The following is a 17,258-nucleotide window of genomic DNA, read 5'->3' as shown; positions in this document are numbered from 1 at the left end:
TTTGAGTGCATATATTATTACTCCTAACATAATAAAGTAAAGAAAGGTCATTATATTTGCTTTTGAAAATATATATAAACACCACATTAATTAAAAATAAATTAAATCATTTTTAATATTTTTTTTATATTCTTTAATTCTTTTTTTTTATAAAATTCAATAATTTTATTTTATCTTATTTTCATAATTTTATAGAAAAAAACTCATATTTTAAGAAGTTTTTATATTTTTATACTATTTAAATATTTAAAATATATATTATTTATATGTATATTTTAGAATATAAAAAAAATGTGTGCATAAATTAAAAAAATATATATTATATATTAATTTTTAATAAAAATAGAATGTCTTAATCAAATTTTAGAGTACAAATATAATCTCCTAAAACAAAATAACTAATTACTAAATCAACTAAGTATTATCTAGCTCAACATCCCCAATCAAGCTTTGTGGTTTGGTCTAAAAATACCAAAAAAAATAATTTTATATGGTTAATATTAGGCTATGATTTTATTTTGAACCCTGCAAAAAAAAAAGTTACAAGTAATGTTACACCCAAATTTCGAGATTAAATAGATACCATCGAAATGTAGGATCGTAAAAGCATGAAGTCGAAATAAAACCGATATTCACTATATGTTTAAATTATGAGTAATGATATGTGCACTAAAAATATACGTATACAAACATTACATACAGTAATGTGTCAGTTTAGCATAGCTAATCACATTTATTAAAATTGAGACCCATTATTTTAAAAAGCAATGACACATTAGTGTGTGTAATGTTGGGTGCATATATTATTACTCTTAAAATATAGTAAACTCCTAAAGACAAATCTCTAGCATTTGAGCATAAGCCTCAAGCTCGAAGACATTAGTCACCTCCAAGGGAGAGATTGACAAGTTCATTTAATAAGGAATGTCGATAGCTGAAGTGCCGAGCTTGATATCAAGTCCAGTCTCGAAAGATTGGGGCAAGCAACATTCAGTTTCGAAGGCGAGTACTTTTTGATATACTTTTTTTGATATAATAATTCAAATAATTCTAGGAAATGTTTAAGTTTTAGGCCAATTAACTAATGGAACAGATTTTTAATTTATTCTTTAATTATCTTTCTTGTTAAAAATAAGAAGTCATTTCTTCTTCAATTTTCAAGCTCACTAATTAGTTTTGCTCTTGTCACTTGTACATGTTAAACGTTGACATGAAATTTCAAGTGTTAAGGTTTAATTTTCTTTGAATTTTCATAATGTTTTGAAGTTTAGTTTTGAAAATTTGTGTTTTAAATAATCTTGCTGAATTGTGGCTTTAAATAGTACACTTAACCAAAGTTTGCAGGTTCATATAGTATAACGATAGAAAACAAAGAGAAAAACTGAAATGTAAAGCATTATGACTAGAAAAGAATAATAATAAGTAAAGCAACCACTTAATTCATTGTGATTCAAATGTTTTTAAAGCATGTTCTCATTCATTGTTATTAATAGAAAAAACAGTGTGTAAATTCTACGATATTTGAGATTTTAGTTGTTACTTTAACATTAAATATAACTATTCTACTTTGTTTTTGGAAACGTTTGTAGGTATGGATCCATATATGCAATGTAGATTGGCTACACAAGACGAAGGTAGTGCTGGACCATTTGTAGATTTGTTGACAAATAATACTAGTAAAAAGAAAACTCGAGGTCCTACACAAATGCGTGATATTTGGGGTAATCATGATGGTAAAAAAATACAAATTACATGTAACGATTTTGGGCAGCCACATGATGAAAATGCAAACAAACTTACAAGCTTTATTGGGACATTAGTACGAGATGGAAAAAATGCTCCAATTAACTACAAGAATTGGCATGAGGTACCTGATAAGTACAAAGATGGAATGTGGAAAATCATACAGGTAAAATTATTATCTTTTTCTTTTTATTTAATTTAGCCTTTTAGATTAATAGTTAAAGTAATTTTAATATATACATTTCTAATATTAATTCTAGTTAGTTTATTTAAAATTGATAATAGTCAATACTTTTATTCTTTTAGGAAAAATTTGACATTCCTCCTCTTGTGAAGAATTGGACTATGAGGACTTGTGGCAAGCAACTTAGAAATTGGAAATCTTACCTTAAGACTACTTATTATTCGGAGCACTTATATTTTGAGGAGCAAAAAAAATATAAGGACAAAAGAGTATATGATGGTCAATGGGAGAAATTGATAAAATATTGGGCAACAGAAGATTCAAAGGTACTTTTTTTTTTAACCTTTAATTAACTTCATTGTTTTATATCATTTTTCACGAATTCAAAGGTACTTTTTGTTTTAACCTTTAATTAACATATTTATTAAGTGTATATATGTTGATGTTCTTTTAGAGTAAGTGTGCTAAAAACAAGACTAGTCGTGGAGAAAAAAAATACAACCATACAACTGGCACAAAGAGTTTTGCACAAATTAGAGCATTGCAGGTAAAACTTGAAAAATATTTTTAACAAATAACTTGAACGTTATTTCATAATTATGCCTTCTTTGGTTAATTTTTAATTACAAGAATATGTTCATTTGTAGAAGGAGGATGGTGGAAGTACACCCACACGTGCATCTATGTTTAAAATTTGCTACACAAAGAAGGATAAGAGTGTTGTTGATGAAAACACAAAAGAAGCAATGGTATGATTGAATACTTCTTAATTATTGTGTTATATATCCTGAGCATGTTGTTTTATTACTTCTTAACTTATATTAATTAATGATAGTTACGATTACAAGAGAAAGAAGAATTGAATGAAGATGCTTCAAAAGAAAAGAGTATGAATGACACTTTTTTTGAAGTTATGGGTAAAGAAAAACATGGATCAGTTCGCATGTATGGATTTGGTGTTTGTCCATCTGATGTGTGGGAAAACAAATCCACTTGGAGGCGAAATCAAAATGAGTATGTAGATGCCCTGAAATCTAAAATTAATGAGTTAACATCTCAAGTTCAAACTCTTTCGAACAAACAAAACAATGTCAATGACATATCTATTGTACAAGTTGAGGTTAGACTTTTAATTTTTCTTTAAATTTGATTATTATTATTCAATGATTTGTAGTAATTAAAATTGAATATGTGTATGTGCAGGCTCCGAATCATAATGACAATGTCACGTCTTCACAACTGGTTAAGTTTTTATAAAATGATTTCTAAGATTACTAACAATAAACTAATTTATTTTATTAATATACTATTATAAATGTAGGCCAAAAGTGCTTGTCCGTCACGTAACAAAGAACCACAACGTCGACTATTGTTTTCATCTTCATCATATGATACTCCTGTTGCTGAAGTAAATAGTACCCCAATATTGCTTAACTATTTAAACATATCTTTTACTATTGAATCCATTTGTGTATATATCTTTATGTCATAATTTATATTGTGCAGGTCGGAGAAGTGGTTAATCTTAAGAGTGTCACTAATGATCCTCAAACAATTGCTATCGGCCTAGTTAGTAGTAAGGATCCATCAAAAGAAGTTGGAGGGAAAGAGCTCGGAGATTTCTTTTCAGAAGTTATTGTTCAAGTTCCTATCCAACCTAACGAGCAATTAATTAGAGCATATGGATGTTTTAAGACAATTGGTGAAGTTGTTGGAGCACCTATTGCATGGCCGACGACATTTGTGGTAAGTTGAATACAATTTTAAAGCAATTCTCTTGCATTAAATATCATTATATATGTGTACAAATAATTATATGTTTGTTATTTGTTTTGCTAAAAAAAATATGCAGATTTCACGAGAATCAGATACACAACTCCATGACTCAATGATGTGACTTTATTGTCTTAGAAAAATAGACTCATGTAAATATTTCATTTTCGTTAATGATGTATGGATAGTTTAAATATAATTTTCATTGTTGTTGTTGTAGTTTGTTGTAAAAAAATTGTTATGTTACTTATATTTTTATATTATTATAATATTTAGGTGTCAACTTTTTTTTATTATTAGAATGTATATTGAAATATTAAGTTAAATTTGTACTAAATTATTTTAAATCAATTATTATTTAATATATGGAAAACATTGAATGACATGCCTAATTTTAATTGAAACAAATTCTATATTATAAAAATATTTTTCAATAGCATTTTAAAAAAAATTCACTGATATATAACTTGCTAGTATTTTTGACATTTTTGAAATGTCACTAAAAAAATTCTTTGAATATAAAAATAAATAAATAATAAATAATTTAGTGACATTTTAAAGTGTTACTAATTAGGATTAAATGACATTTTAAAATGCCACTAAAAAATCAATTTAGTGACACTAGAATAACTTACATTTGCCACAAATGTCACTAAAACATTAAATGTCACTATTTATTATTAATAGTGGCATTTAAAAATGTTACTAATTCATATATTTGGTGTAGTGCTAGTAATAGTTTTGCGGGTATCTTCTCCTCTGAAACTGATAAAAACATCGTACTTCTTCTTCTGATGCTGATGTTGATCATCATCTGCATCCATACTTGGCTTCAAAGAGAGGTCAACATGATTAATATTTGGGTGGGGACCAGACACATCTTCATTCATGATTAATACTTGGCTTAAGAGATGTTTCTTGGTTTGAAAAGTAGAGAGTATTTAGTGCACGTTATTGACTCAAAAAGTATTCTACTTTTCTTTTCTATTCTTTTCCACGAACCTTCCCGCAACTTGCCATTAACAAAAGAAAAGTAAGTAGTCAAATCTACTTTTCTTTTCCATGAGTGATGACCACATGCATTGTATTGTAAATATATATATATATATATATGGTAATTATTTGGTAGGGTTATCAGAAAGAGCCCTACCGTAGGGCTTTTTTGTGTTTTTCAACCTGTGAATAGTTTTTGGCGCAATTTTTTTTTATGATCATGTATATTGTAGTTATTTAGAGCATCCTGCAAATTTTCAGAAAATTCCGAATAATTTACAGTGCCGAAAACAGATTATTGCATACCGAAACACAAAAGAGCCCTACCGTAGGACTTTTTTGTGTTTCGGCATTGTAAATTATTCAGAATTTTCTGAAAATTTGCAGGATGCTCTAAATAACTACAATATACACGGTCATAAAAAAAATCGCGCTGAAAACTGTTTAAAAATAGAGAAACACAAAAGAGCCTTACAGTAAGGCTCTTTTTGATAACCCTACCAAAGAAACCCCCTATATATATATATATATTTATATATACACGACATTATTCTCTTCAGTCTAATACAATATGTTAATGTGGATAAATAAAGGGCACGAATACCATAGACCTTTCAACAAAAGTAAAATTATTCGTATCTTGTCTCTACAATGTCTAAAGTGATTTTGTGCTACGGTATATTAAGGGACAGCTCATAGAACTAAAGTCACTTTTGAGCAATAATTGAGTTTGAGGCTAAGGGACCAAAGCATTGATTCTATTTCATCCCGTCTAGTAGTAGGAGAGAATATCTGTGCATGAAACAACTCCGTTTAGATAACAAAAAATCTGTTCGGAAAATTATATATTCCATGAAATTATGCTAGGCTTTGTTTGGACATTGTAAAAAAAAAAATTCAAATTATTCTATTTTCTTATTATCTGTTTGGACCTTATGTTTTGATAAATTATTTTTTGGACCCTGTGTTTTGTAAAATAGTTAAAATAAAACCCTAAACCCGATTTTGATCAATGTTTTTTCAACTAAAATCACAAATGATTTACCAAACTAATAATTGAGAACAAAAATAAAATTATTTTGCTTAAAAACTGTGTTATTATATTTAATTTTTTCTTTATCAAAATTGAGTTTATGATTCTATTTTAATCATTTTATAAAACATATGATCTAAAAAGTAATTTATCAAAATACAAAATCCAAATAAATAATATCACAAAATACAGTATCCAAAAATATATAAACTATTTTTTGAAATTCGAAGTATTGAAAGTTTACTTGACACAACTAATTAATAAGCAATAGAAATTCTGTTCCCAAATGCAGTCTGTGCCAGAGCGTAAGGCAAGTGATGATTATTGACTATAAATATTCATTTCCAAACGTGTAGGTTTTATATGAATACTTATTATTTTTTCTCAATTTTTCATTTTCAAATTGTTAGATTGAAAATATTTCTACCATTAAAGTGGTGTTTTAGTACAATTATTACTGATAGCGAAATTACAAAGAAAAGTAGTCCATAGAAATAGCAGGAGAAATCTATTAACTATTCAAGAAAATATAAAATTATGTTTACTTATTTATATGATGATGTTGACCATATACAATAGGACCCCATTAGCTAGATATGAGCTGGGTTTCGTCTATTATATTACGCTAGCTGTAGAATATATATCATAATTTTTCTAAGATGATTAGTATTAATATATAGTGTATTAAAACTTAAACGTAATCTAATGTGTCTTCAAGAGTCAATATTAATTAATAGGACAACTATAAACTTAGACATAACTATAAAGTAGAACCGGTACGTAATACAAGAAGTCAAAAAGTGAGTTGTCTTGCCAAGGATTGTAGTGTCAAGTGTTTGATAAATTATTTGTAACAACATATTACTCTTAATATTTTATTTAATTTTTTAAATTTAATTATAAATTTATAATAAATAATCAATTTTTATTAAATTATGGTAAAGAAGTGGCTAATAACACTCATAGTAGAATAAGTCAAATAAATAATGAGCTACAATAGCATAGAAACTTATAGAAAAATAAAAAAACAATCATGCATTATTTAAATGATGCATAGAAAAAAATTAGAAACTCTGATTATATGATGTAATATAAAATGTTGAGGTAAAATTAAAAAGTAAAGTTTATGTAAGATATTTTAAAAAATAGAGTAGAAAAACTATCGGGAGTGCTCTAAAATTCTTTTCTATAATAATTAATGTATAATAACTAAGTTACAATAACATAAACCTTTAGCTACAAAAAAATACAATAATGACAACAATGACATTTTAGACAGTTCATCGGGCACTGTGTTCATATGGTATCTTTACCGAAAAGGTAAATCGGAATTTTTATCTGGAGTTGACAAGCCTTTCTTTGGATTTTACTTTGGGGAATCAAATGATAGCATCGGCAAAGGGAGAATAAAACAATGTGGAGTTCGCTTGGTATATCGCCAAGATGCAAAGGAGTTTGATAGAGCAGAACCACACATTTAAACTGAGTTCAAATATCAAAGTCTTCTTAGTATTTCTTTCTCGTTGCAGGTAATATATATATATATATATATATGTAAACCTTTTCAATTTGATTACACTATTAGTTATTTACATATGCTCATTTTTCTGTGGAAATTATAATTGCATTTTCTTGAGTTTTTAGCCAGGTTTAGCAGGTGTATATATATATATACATGTATAGATATGTATTAAGGTGATGAAAATACATTCTTGTCAAACTAAATTATATACAATCAAATTATTTTTCCTTTTGTGTGATAAAGTACTAATTATAAGTTAATATATGTAAGTTGAAGCTGCTTTTTTTGTGTTGAAGGAAACATTTATTCAATGTTTTTTGTTGTTCTCTTTTTTAATGTCTTTGTCATGTTTAAGTCTCTCATATTTACAGGGAAGGAAATCAATCAGCTAATAACGGTCTTGCTTCCAAAACTCTCTGCGACTTTATGTGGTGGACTGTTGTATAAATCCCCACTTAAACTGTTACCAGTAAATACAGTTACAAAGAGTGACTCTCTTGCCCGAAGGCTTACAAAAACAGTTACAGAACATAAATATTTCTCATGCTCATTTACAAATCAGTTACAAGACAAACTCAACTATCTCAACAAACAACTCAGAACACATCAGCAATCAGTTTAAATCAGCTCAACCTAACAGACTCGAATCAAGACAAGAAGAGGAGAAGCTACTATATATACTTTTAACCAGCACCAGAAGCAGATCCATCTTCTTGAAGCAGATCCAAGAGCTCGAAGAAAGTTGAGAGAGAGAGAGAGAAACAGAGGAAAATCAAAAGATAGTTAGTGAGAGTTTTTGTAAAGAAAAGAGAGAAACATTAGAAACAGAGAGAGTTTGAAAGAAGGTTACCTTGTCGGTCATCTGTGACGTGGAGCCTTGTTGACATTTTGTAACTCCACCATTATTAGTGAAGATCGGAGCTCACCATTTGTGGAGCAGCTCAACGAGGATGTAACCCAAAATTTTGGGCGAACCTCGATAAATCTCTGGGTGTGAAAAAAAAAATTATAGTGTGAAAACTTTGTTTTTTTTTTTTGGAAAAAAGAAGGAAAATTTGGTTTCCTAGCCATATCATATTATGAGGCAAATAATAACTCTTAGTAAAAGTTGGGGGCCTGAGTGGTTTTTGGTCCTAAATAAAACTATAGTATGTTTTAAAAGTGTGAATTCAAATTGAAATAAATCATCATTTCGTTTCATAAAAAGCAACCCAACTTTAATTAAATCTATAAAATAAAACAATTAATTTCCCATTGTCATCTTTGGTAAAAGCAACATTACTTATTACACTTTCTTTCTCTCGTTTTTCACAAGGCCAACTATAATCAACTCTCCATCCCCACATGAGAATTAATCTCCTTATATATGTTGTCTATAATTTTCCAATAAAAAAATTCAAAATCTTTAAAGCAAGGGAAAAATTCAAAAATGTCATTTCAGTTTCATATTTTGCTGAGCTAGAGACCTCTTTTTTGTGGACCAAAGTACAAAAAGCCATTAGATTCTTTCAAAGAAAGATGTCAATGAATAAAAGAGATAAAAATAAGCAACTTCATTATTCCTTAATATTTGTACAATATATAATTTATGATTCTATAATGATATACTAATTTAAAATATAGACTACGTACCACATAAGAATGCCCTGAAATTAGTTTATTCTTGGTAATCAGAACTTTAGGAAAATTTTGTGTCATATTAGATGATGATGAAGATGTAGGAAAAGAACATAAGATAACTTTAATTTTAAAAAATAAAAATAAAGGTAATAGGATTCTCATAAAGAGGGAAAAAAAAGTAAGATAAGGTAATTATTGACTACTGGTTCTAACTCTATAATTTTTGTTGATACATAGGAGGAAAGAAGTAGACATGATTTTGTTTTTTTAAATTTTCCAATGTTTTTTTTTTTAAATTAAAGGAGTATGCATAATTATAACACAGGCCTATCATCTCTATGTTGATGACAACATATTTGGTTTTGGAAATATGTCGATTATAAGTTAAATAAACAAGCTAATAAATCTTTATTAATTGCCACAGTGGTCCATGGTAAATTTGATGAGGAAGTTTCCCTATATCCTGGCCTAGTCTAGTCATTTATGCTTTAATTGAACTTTATTAATGAAAGTGCAACAGTGGTGGTCAGTCTCTTTGGGTCCAGCTACCTTAACTGATTGATTAAAGCTGTCTTCTTCTTCTTCTTCTTCTTCTTCTTCTTTTTCTTTATTAAGATTGAATAAGATTTCTACCGTAAGTGTCTTAATTTGTGTATTTTGTATTTGGCAATTTCATGATTCATCTGTTACTTTTTCAGTTGCATCTGTATTTTGTATTTTGACAGTATTTCGGTTCATATGCTATTTTGCCAGTTGCATCTGGAAGTTTGATATTGTCATAATTGTCTGTTGCTTACGTGACTTAGTTTAATGTGTCTGTTATGTTTAATTGACTGTGTTTTTAGGTTTCGAGTTTTTGGTGTGTGCTAAATTAATTAGTTTTCCTAACGATTTTCTGTATTGAGTGTGGCTGGGTATTTGAGTTGGTTAGAACTCAGATCTCTAATTGGTTATTTTGGTTTTTCTCAGCTCGGTGAGTTTTTGGGGTTTTTCGTATGGGTTGTTTTTGTTGTCTTTCTTTTACAGGTTGAAGAACTTGATTTTCAGAGAGTGTTCATCCATGGCTAGCTGTGATTGTTCTTCAAGCTGAGTATTGGAAGAAAGTTAGTTCTGCAAGAGTTCAAGTGTAAGGATTCAAATAGATACTGTGTATAGATGATTTACTGTTTTGGTTGTAAAATCAGAAATACTGTGTAGAACTTGCATTTTATATCTTAGTGGAATTCTTTTTCTGGACTAGGTCCCAAGGATTAGCCATTACTTTGAGTAGTGGTGAACCTTGTAAAAATTGCTTGGTGTGATTCTTTTACTTGCTCTTTGTTATTTCTTTAAATCTTGTTTTACTTCTTCAATAATCTAGATTCTTAGGTAGTAAATCACCTTCATCCACAAATATATTTACCAAGATTGAATCTTTTTCATGAGCTACGTAGTCCATGTATATACTTGCGACTTTAGTTTTTCCAATATTATAGTTTTGCTCAATTTTCTATAGTGAGTTTTTCTTAAGGTCGCATCAATATGGCACCAAAGAATAATAAGTACGACGTTTTCATAAGCTTTAGAGGTGAGGATACCCGTAACAATTTCACTAGCCATCTTCACAAAGCATTGTTGCTTAAAAATTTACAAGTTTACATGGATGAGAGGCTTGAGAGTGGTGATGAGATTTCTTCAGCTCTTTTGATAGCAATTCAAGACTCAAAGCTTTCTGTCATAGTTTTCTCGGAAAATTATGCATCTTCGAGGTGGTGTTTGAATGAATTGGTTCATATTCCGAGGTGTAAAGAAATATATGGGCAGATTATTGTGCCAATATTTTATCATGTGAGTCCATGTGATATCAGAAAACAATCAGGGAATTTTGGAGTTGCATTTGGTGCACTTGAAGAACGCTTTGGAAGTGAGTCTGATAGATTATTGACTCAATGGAGGACTGCTTTAATATCTGCAGCTAATCTTTCTGGCTGTAATGCACCCAAAACCAGGTACCATTTTTTTTTATTACTTTATTTATTTACAAACTTATTATGATTTATTCTTCTAAATGTTGAAGAAACCCCCTGCTTTTGTTTATGAAATATAAATTTTAGTGAAGTTTATATAAAAGATCCTTGATAATATTCTCTTCATTTGTTTTTATGTAACACAATGAAAGTTTATAATATTTAAATCTTCGATAATATTATATAAACATGCAAAGATACATTTAGACACTACAACAAAAAAATGTCATTTGTCTCTATTTGTAACTGCCACAAATCCTAATTCTTGGTCAACAATTTATAACAGTGCATTGGCTAGCGCATTTGATTGACACAATTGCCTTTTTTTTAAGTATTGAGAGCTCATTGATTAAATTCAACTGATAAACTTTCATTTGGTTTTGTTCTAGGTGTGAGTCCAATTTAATTGAGAAAATAGTCGAAGACATCTTGAAGAAGCTTAATTCTTTGTCATCATGTAGTGACTATTTGAATAATGATCTTGTTGGAATGAGCAGACGCATTGAACATCTTGAATCATTGTTATTATATGTTCCAATTTTGGGCATGGGCGGCATGGGTAAGACAACTCTAGCGCAAGCCTTGTTTACTCAAATTTACAATCGGTTCGAATGCATTCAAAAGTGATTCTCCACCAACTAGTTTTATGGTGTTGTCGATAAATGTAGTGAATTATGCTGCAGGAATGCCATTGGCTCTTAAAGTTTTAGGTTCTTATTTGTATTCGAAAAGTGAAGAAGGGTGGAATAGTGCAATAAATAAGTTGAAAGTGTTTCCCAACAGAAAGATTCAAAATATAATATTGAGGATAAGTTATGATGATAGATGTTTGATATTTGAGATAAATTATGAGACTATGGATGCATGATTTGATACAAGAAATGGGCTGGGAAATTGTTTGTCAAGAATGCATCAAAGAGCCTGGAATGCGTAGCAGACTATGGATTACTGAAGACATTTGTCATGTCTTAAAAAATAACACTGTATGTCCTAAATTCTATAAAATAAAACTATAATATGTGAAAATAATGATAGAAAGTATGTGCTTAGTGTTGTTTGTTCTAATTTTCAGAGTAGCGAAAAAGTTGAAGGAATATTCCTAAACTTCTTTGGGATCAAGGGGAGTCATTTCAAATTGAAGCCTACAGTCTTTAGAGAAATGTACAATCTAAGACTACTTCAAATATATGGAGATTGTATACAAATGGAGAAGTGCAAATTTCAACTTCCTCATGGTCTTGATACACTTCCTGATTCTCTTAGATATCTCAATTGGCCTTGCTACCCATTCAAGTCTTTACCATCAAATTATGTGCCACAACATCTTGTGGAACTCAACATGCCCTTTTGCAAGTTGGAGCAACTTCCAAACGAATTCAAGGTATATATATATAAATATATATATATATGAATTAAAACCAATAATCATGCAAAAGATGACGAATCAATTACGATCATTAAACATAAGAACAATAGATAAACATAAATTCAAATAATCATAGAAATTGCATTAAAGATGAAAAGAATATCCAGTGGCTACAATAAAATACTCTAAATAAGAATTTAGTTAATAATATTAAACATCATTTCATAATCTAAAATTCAAAAGCATAAAAAAATGAAAATAAAACTAATGAATTCTACTCTGTTTCTCTCCTCTGCCGTCCAGCACTTCTCTCGTTCTCTATATTCAAACTTCTTTTATTTCCCCCAAAAACAATCCTACGAAATTCCCTGAAAATTTCCAAAATACCCTTTTGTCGATATATCGCCTCCAATGTTGCGATATATCGCATGCCGAATAATCTCGATGAAAATGCATAATATCTGTTGTCGTTTCTGCTTCAGCCAAAATCCATATTCCTCGAGTGGCGATATATCGTCCAAGACAGGATCGCTTATGCCAGATTTCCAAATATTAACCAATTTCGACTAATTAAACAGATATTTAATTTAAAATCCCCGAATTTTCATACTAAACCGAACTATAACGACATTCTACCAGAACCAATTTTGATTTAAGTTTAAATCATGTTTATAATCTACCGTTAAATATATGAATGTTCTGTTATATATAAGAATATTCCGTTAAAGTTAACGAAAAAAATAAAAAACTGTTAAAACTAATAATTTTCGTTGTCTACACACTTATTATATAGAAGAGATATAAGTGTGGACCTAACTTTTCAAACTAAATAAATAACTAAATTTGAATTTGTTATAACGAACTTAGTTGAGATTTTGGGAGAATTAATTCCAACAGCAAATAAAATGAAAATAATGGATTTGATATTTCATTTGGAATCTTCTGTTAGAATAAAATTAAAATCCCCAGTTCATCGATGAGCCTTTTGAAAGCATGAATATCGAAATGAATTTTAACCTGAATATGATAAATCATAAGATTGTCCATGTCAAGAACATTAAGAATAATGTGAAATACAATAAGAGCAGAAACAGAAGCATACTTTGATTATATAGATAGTAGATGATTGTGGGTTATGTGTCTTCCTATACAATACCTACTTTTATAGATAGTGGATGAGGTACTAGACATTATAGAATGATAGGACCACAATTCTAAAAGATAATTAGTCATTTCTAATTTTGTTCATAAAACCCATTATTTAACTTTAGTTAGATCACTATAGCAATTATATTTAATCATATGAGGCCCACAGATTATTTTCCAACTTCTGTTTGAAATGTAAGTTGGGCAGCTTTTATTTTATTTTATCTCCTTTCTTAGATCATAAATTCACTGGCTGAACCTTTAAAAATCAGTCCATTCATACAACAAGAAAAATAATTAAGAGGGTTCTGTGAATATGGCTGTTTCTCTGCTGTGAACTATTGTAAGTTGTGTTATAGTTTTATTAATGCAAAAATTGGGTTCCAATAGACCAAACTCCAATCAATTCTTGTGTTCTGCTTCCAAGTTATGTTGATTAATCTTGTTCTTTGTAACTCTTGTGATGTGGTTGATAGCATTGGCATATGAGCACATGGCCTTTCTAGGATGGCAAAACCCTGTCAATGTACACTCTCTCCTCCACAAACTGATATAAATACAACAAACCTTAGACAAACACAACATTGTTGAAAGGGAAAACAACCTATAACTATAACCTATTATGCAGAAAGTTAGCAAATTGTTTTTAAATTTACTACAGTTTGAGTCTAGTTTTGTCTCTTCACACGAATCCGAATCGAGCATCAATAATTCAACCGGCTTGTTCCTCACCATGTACTGAAACCAAACTCTTCACATATGAAAATTCCCAACGCACTATTCTTCCTGCCTCTGGAATAGTAAGATTTCTCAGCATTTGGCTGCTAAGATTGTATGAGACTAACCCACCACCAGTGGCTTCTAAGAGGAGCTCGTCACTCTTCCAGAACGTCCATGGAGTCACAACGTCCACCAGCGGTCCAATGATTAGTTTCTTTATCCAAGAACAAGAGCCCTTAACACCTCCATGGCAGTCATCCAATTCCCATACTTGAATCGAAATTGGAGACCCTCTTTCTCCAGGATAGAAAAACAAGACAACAGATTCATTCCACAAAGCTAGTTTAAGCTGTTCAATTTGTGTCTCAAAAAGACTATCTGGCAATGGTATTCTGCAGAGTCCCTCATCAAATACATCAAAAGAAATGATAAAGTAGGCACCAGTCCACATAGACCAGTAGAAAACTCCTTTGCAAAATACTTGCTCCCCAGGATATGGAAGACCATCAAATTCCAACTGAGTCTCAACCCTTCTCCAAGAATCAGTGGCCATACTATATATGTCAGCCCTGGGTTTGGGATTCACTACACTACCAGGAAACAACCTCTCACACCCAAATCTAATGACTTTGTAATCATTTACTCTGGAGTCATAGTAAAATCCTATTCCTACCACCACAAACACAAAGTCACCAAGAGGTGGATACGGTTTCGGAAGAGTTCTGAATTCTTTCATTGCAAGGTTGCATAACAGTATTGCTTTGTGAGAACCACAAAGACAAATGATCCCATTACAGTGACACCCCAACACACAAGACATATCCAATTCAGTCCGAGGAATTGGCATATCAAAATCCTCACTGACATAACTTAAACGATCATTATCATTCATAGTAAGCAATGAGTATAGTTCATAAGGACTCCAAAATTCCAAATCCGGATCAGGGCAGTAACCAGGTCGATAGCAACAGAAAACTAAATTCCTAGTAGAGGACATCTTGTTGTTGCTGTAAATATTGCCAAGGTGCTTCTTCACGAAAATTGGGTTTTTCACAAGTAATATGATAAGACTATACCAAGACTTACTCACGCATTTGAAACGCATCAAATGCTCCGGAGGCAGCCATGAAAATATTTCCTCCAACATCCATTCCGGCATATCACACCACTTCGTCGCCATAGCCATGTTTTGAATCAAAGACTACAAATTCTAAAGAAGATCCCTCGTAGAATAACAAGAGTAAAACATGAAACTATTTAGTCCAAACCCAATTTAGAATCCAAATGTTGCCAATACTAACGACAACCCCGTCCCTACTCCAAAAGTATCCAAACAACAAAATTTCCCAGAAATTTCTCAAGAAAGTAAATAGAAAACAGGTAAAGAAGGAAAGTTTAGAGTAAAGATGGAGGCTTACCTTGAGAAAGTTCTGCAACTTGTTCCAGAAAGCTTCTTTGGTAAGATCAGTGTTGTGAGAATTGATAATTGAGACTGAGAAGAGAATATTGAGAGAGAAATTTGTTGACCTAATATAGTACTTTGTGCTCTTAACATTCAGTAAGGATTTGCCAAAAGAGGACAGGTGCACAATCTAATAAGTAATTATATTAATAAGTAAAGGGAAATTTTACTTTTTATCTCTAATAATACCTAATATTACCAAAAAATCCCAACATTAATAATATTTTCAAATTAATGCTAAACTTTCCTCCCATACCCAAAATACCCCTCCCATTATATCAAAAATTCACAAAACCTTCTCTTCCACTCTCCTCCCTTTCTCTCTCTAATTCTCACGAAATCTCCATAAAACCTACAGTTTTGTATAATTTTCTTGTCAAAATCATTGTTAGTTATCTCCATTGTTTCTGTGAATTCGTTAATATCAAAGGCAACATCTATTTTGAGAGTTTTTGGAGGAGAAAAACCATGGGTAATGAGATTTTACATTTTGTGTTGGGTATTATTTGTTTACATTTTTTTTGGTTATTTTGAACAGATCTGAGCCTATATTGGTGTATTTTTCGGGATTTTTTGAGAGATTCCGCGATCTGTGTTTTTCTGGGTTTTCTGCAATTTTTTTGCTCGATAGAAGCTCGATAACGGTTCGATGGTATGTAGAAGAAGGTCTTTGTAAGATCTCGATGTAGCTCGATGTTAGCTCGATAATAGCTCGATAGGTTCGGTTTAGTGCTCGATGGAAACTCGATAAGGGTTCGATAAGGGGTCGAATGGATCTATAATATGTGAGCTCGATAGTAGCTCGATATGAGCTCGATAGGGTTCGATTGAGGGTTTGGTTGTGTTTTATGGTCGGTTTGAGAAATGATAGCTCGATGCTAACTCGATAATAGCTCGATAGGGGTTCGATGGAGGGTTTGGTTAGGTTTATGTTCTGTTTTGAGAAAGGGTAGCTCGATGATAACTCGATAATAGCTCGATAGGGGTTCGATGGAGGGTTTGGTTAGGTTTGTGTTCTGTTTTGAGAAATGGTAGCTCGATTCCAACTCGATAATAGCTCGATAAAGCTCGATAATGTTATTTTTTATTGCATTTCTGGAAAAATGACAGTTTTCCTGACAATGTTAATGTTTTTTTTTCCAACACAGGCTCTATTGTCTACGTTTTTGTATCCTACAATGGTGTTTGGGAATTACAAGGGAATAAGTGGATTTTCAAGGACCCTCAATGCACGGTGATACCGATGGAGGATACTGTAACGTACTTGCAACTTCTTGACATATTGCACAAGGAACTTAAAGTTGATAAACAGATGTATGAGTTGAAATTGGAGGTTCCTTACACTTGCGGCGACCAACCGTTTACACCCGTTCATGTTGAAAGTGATCTTGGTGTCCGTGCATTCATAGGAGTAACATCTAAAGAAAGGTTGGCCTTGTAAGTCACTCCTGTTAAAAAGATTGTCATTGCAGACCCATATTCCACTCCCGGACCTGAGGGAGCAGCCAGTACTTTAGGATTTCCTATTGGTGACCTGAGGGACAACCAGTATGAGTACAACCCCTATGTGAATGACGATCCGGTAGCCGAACACAATGAGGAATTAGGAGAAAATTCGGTGGATGATGATCTATTAGCTGAACATTTGCAAGTAGAAGAAGCATAAGAACAACCAATACATCATATTGCA

General features: G+C 31.0%; 3 protein-coding genes across 5 annotated transcripts; 2 read left to right on the top strand and 1 right to left on the bottom strand.

The window, feature by feature from the left end:
• The first annotated feature begins 924 nt into the window (after positions 1 to 924).
• Positions 925 to 3,824, top strand: LOC133792648 (uncharacterized). Its single transcript, XM_062230554.1, has 10 exons — positions 925 to 1,006; positions 1,590 to 1,909; positions 2,050 to 2,253; positions 2,382 to 2,474; positions 2,575 to 2,676; positions 2,763 to 3,047; positions 3,131 to 3,169; positions 3,249 to 3,335; positions 3,434 to 3,673; positions 3,780 to 3,824. Exons 1-10 carry the CDS (start codon positions 925 to 927, stop codon positions 3,822 to 3,824), a joined length of 1,497 nt encoding a protein of 498 aa, XP_062086538.1.
• Positions 3,825 to 9,396: 5,572 nt separating this feature from the next.
• Positions 9,397 to 12,249, top strand: LOC133790160 (disease resistance protein RPV1-like). Of its 2 annotated transcripts, XR_009873934.1 has the most exons (4): positions 9,397 to 10,856; positions 11,264 to 11,433; positions 11,558 to 11,857; positions 11,947 to 12,249. XR_009873934.1 is itself a non-coding variant. In XM_062227697.1 (3 exons), exons 1-3 carry the CDS (start codon positions 10,390 to 10,392, stop codon positions 11,740 to 11,742), a joined length of 822 nt encoding a protein of 273 aa, XP_062083681.1. In that variant the 5' UTR covers positions 9,397 to 10,389; the 3' UTR covers positions 11,743 to 11,921. The 2 variants fall into 2 exon arrangements, 1 of the variants encoding a protein (XP_062083681.1); XM_062227697.1 differs by lacking the exon at positions 11,947 to 12,249 and having other exon boundaries at positions 11,558 to 11,921.
• A 1,603-nt stretch (positions 12,250 to 13,852) lies between these two features.
• LOC133789233 (F-box/kelch-repeat protein At3g23880-like) lies at positions 13,853 to 15,659 on the bottom strand. 2 transcript variants are annotated; one of them, XM_062226997.1, is made up of 2 exons: positions 15,525 to 15,659; positions 13,853 to 15,316 (listed from the first exon to the last, which is right to left on the bottom strand). In XM_062226997.1, exon 2 carries the CDS (start codon positions 15,290 to 15,292, stop codon positions 14,099 to 14,101), a length of 1,194 nt encoding a protein of 397 aa, XP_062082981.1. In that variant the 5' UTR covers positions 15,293 to 15,316; positions 15,525 to 15,659; the 3' UTR covers positions 13,853 to 14,098. The 2 variants fall into 2 exon arrangements, with proteins under 2 accessions (XP_062082981.1, XP_062082982.1); XM_062226998.1 differs by having other exon boundaries at positions 13,853 to 15,329; positions 15,525 to 15,646.
• Positions 15,660 to 17,258: the final 1,599 nt, after the last annotated feature.

The sequence above is a fragment of the Humulus lupulus genome, chromosome 7 (assembly GCF_963169125.1).
Source record: "Humulus lupulus chromosome 7, drHumLupu1.1, whole genome shotgun sequence".
Taxonomy (NCBI): domain Eukaryota; kingdom Viridiplantae; phylum Streptophyta; class Magnoliopsida; order Rosales; family Cannabaceae; genus Humulus; species Humulus lupulus.
Note: the sequence above shows the minus strand (reverse complement) of the source record. Positions and strands in the feature narration are given on the sequence as shown.

Bases quoted from the DNA above. Each gene is read 5' to 3' on its own strand.
- LOC133792648 (XM_062230554.1), top strand. From the start codon at position 925: ATGTCGATAGCTGAAGTGCCGAGCTTGATATCAAGTCCAGTCTCGAAA. The intron at 3,170-3,248 runs GTTAAGTTTTTA...TTATAAATGTAG, and splicing joins ATGTCACGTCTTCACAACTG to GCCAAAAGTGCTTGTCCGTC. The intron at 3,336-3,433 runs GTAAATAGTACC...TATATTGTGCAG, and splicing joins ATGATACTCCTGTTGCTGAA to GTCGGAGAAGTGGTTAATCT.
- LOC133790160 (XM_062227697.1), top strand. From the start codon at position 10,390: ATGGCACCAAAGAATAATAAGTACGACGTTTTCATAAGCTTTAGAGGT. The intron at 10,857-11,263 runs GTACCATTTTTT...GTTTTGTTCTAG, and splicing joins TGTAATGCACCCAAAACCAG to GTGTGAGTCCAATTTAATTG. The intron at 11,434-11,557 runs GTAAGACAACTC...ATTATGCTGCAG, and splicing joins TTTGGGCATGGGCGGCATGG to GAATGCCATTGGCTCTTAAA.
- LOC133789233 (XM_062226997.1), bottom strand. From the start codon at position 15,292: ATGGCTATGGCGACGAAGTGGTGTGATATGCCGGAATGGATGTTGGAG.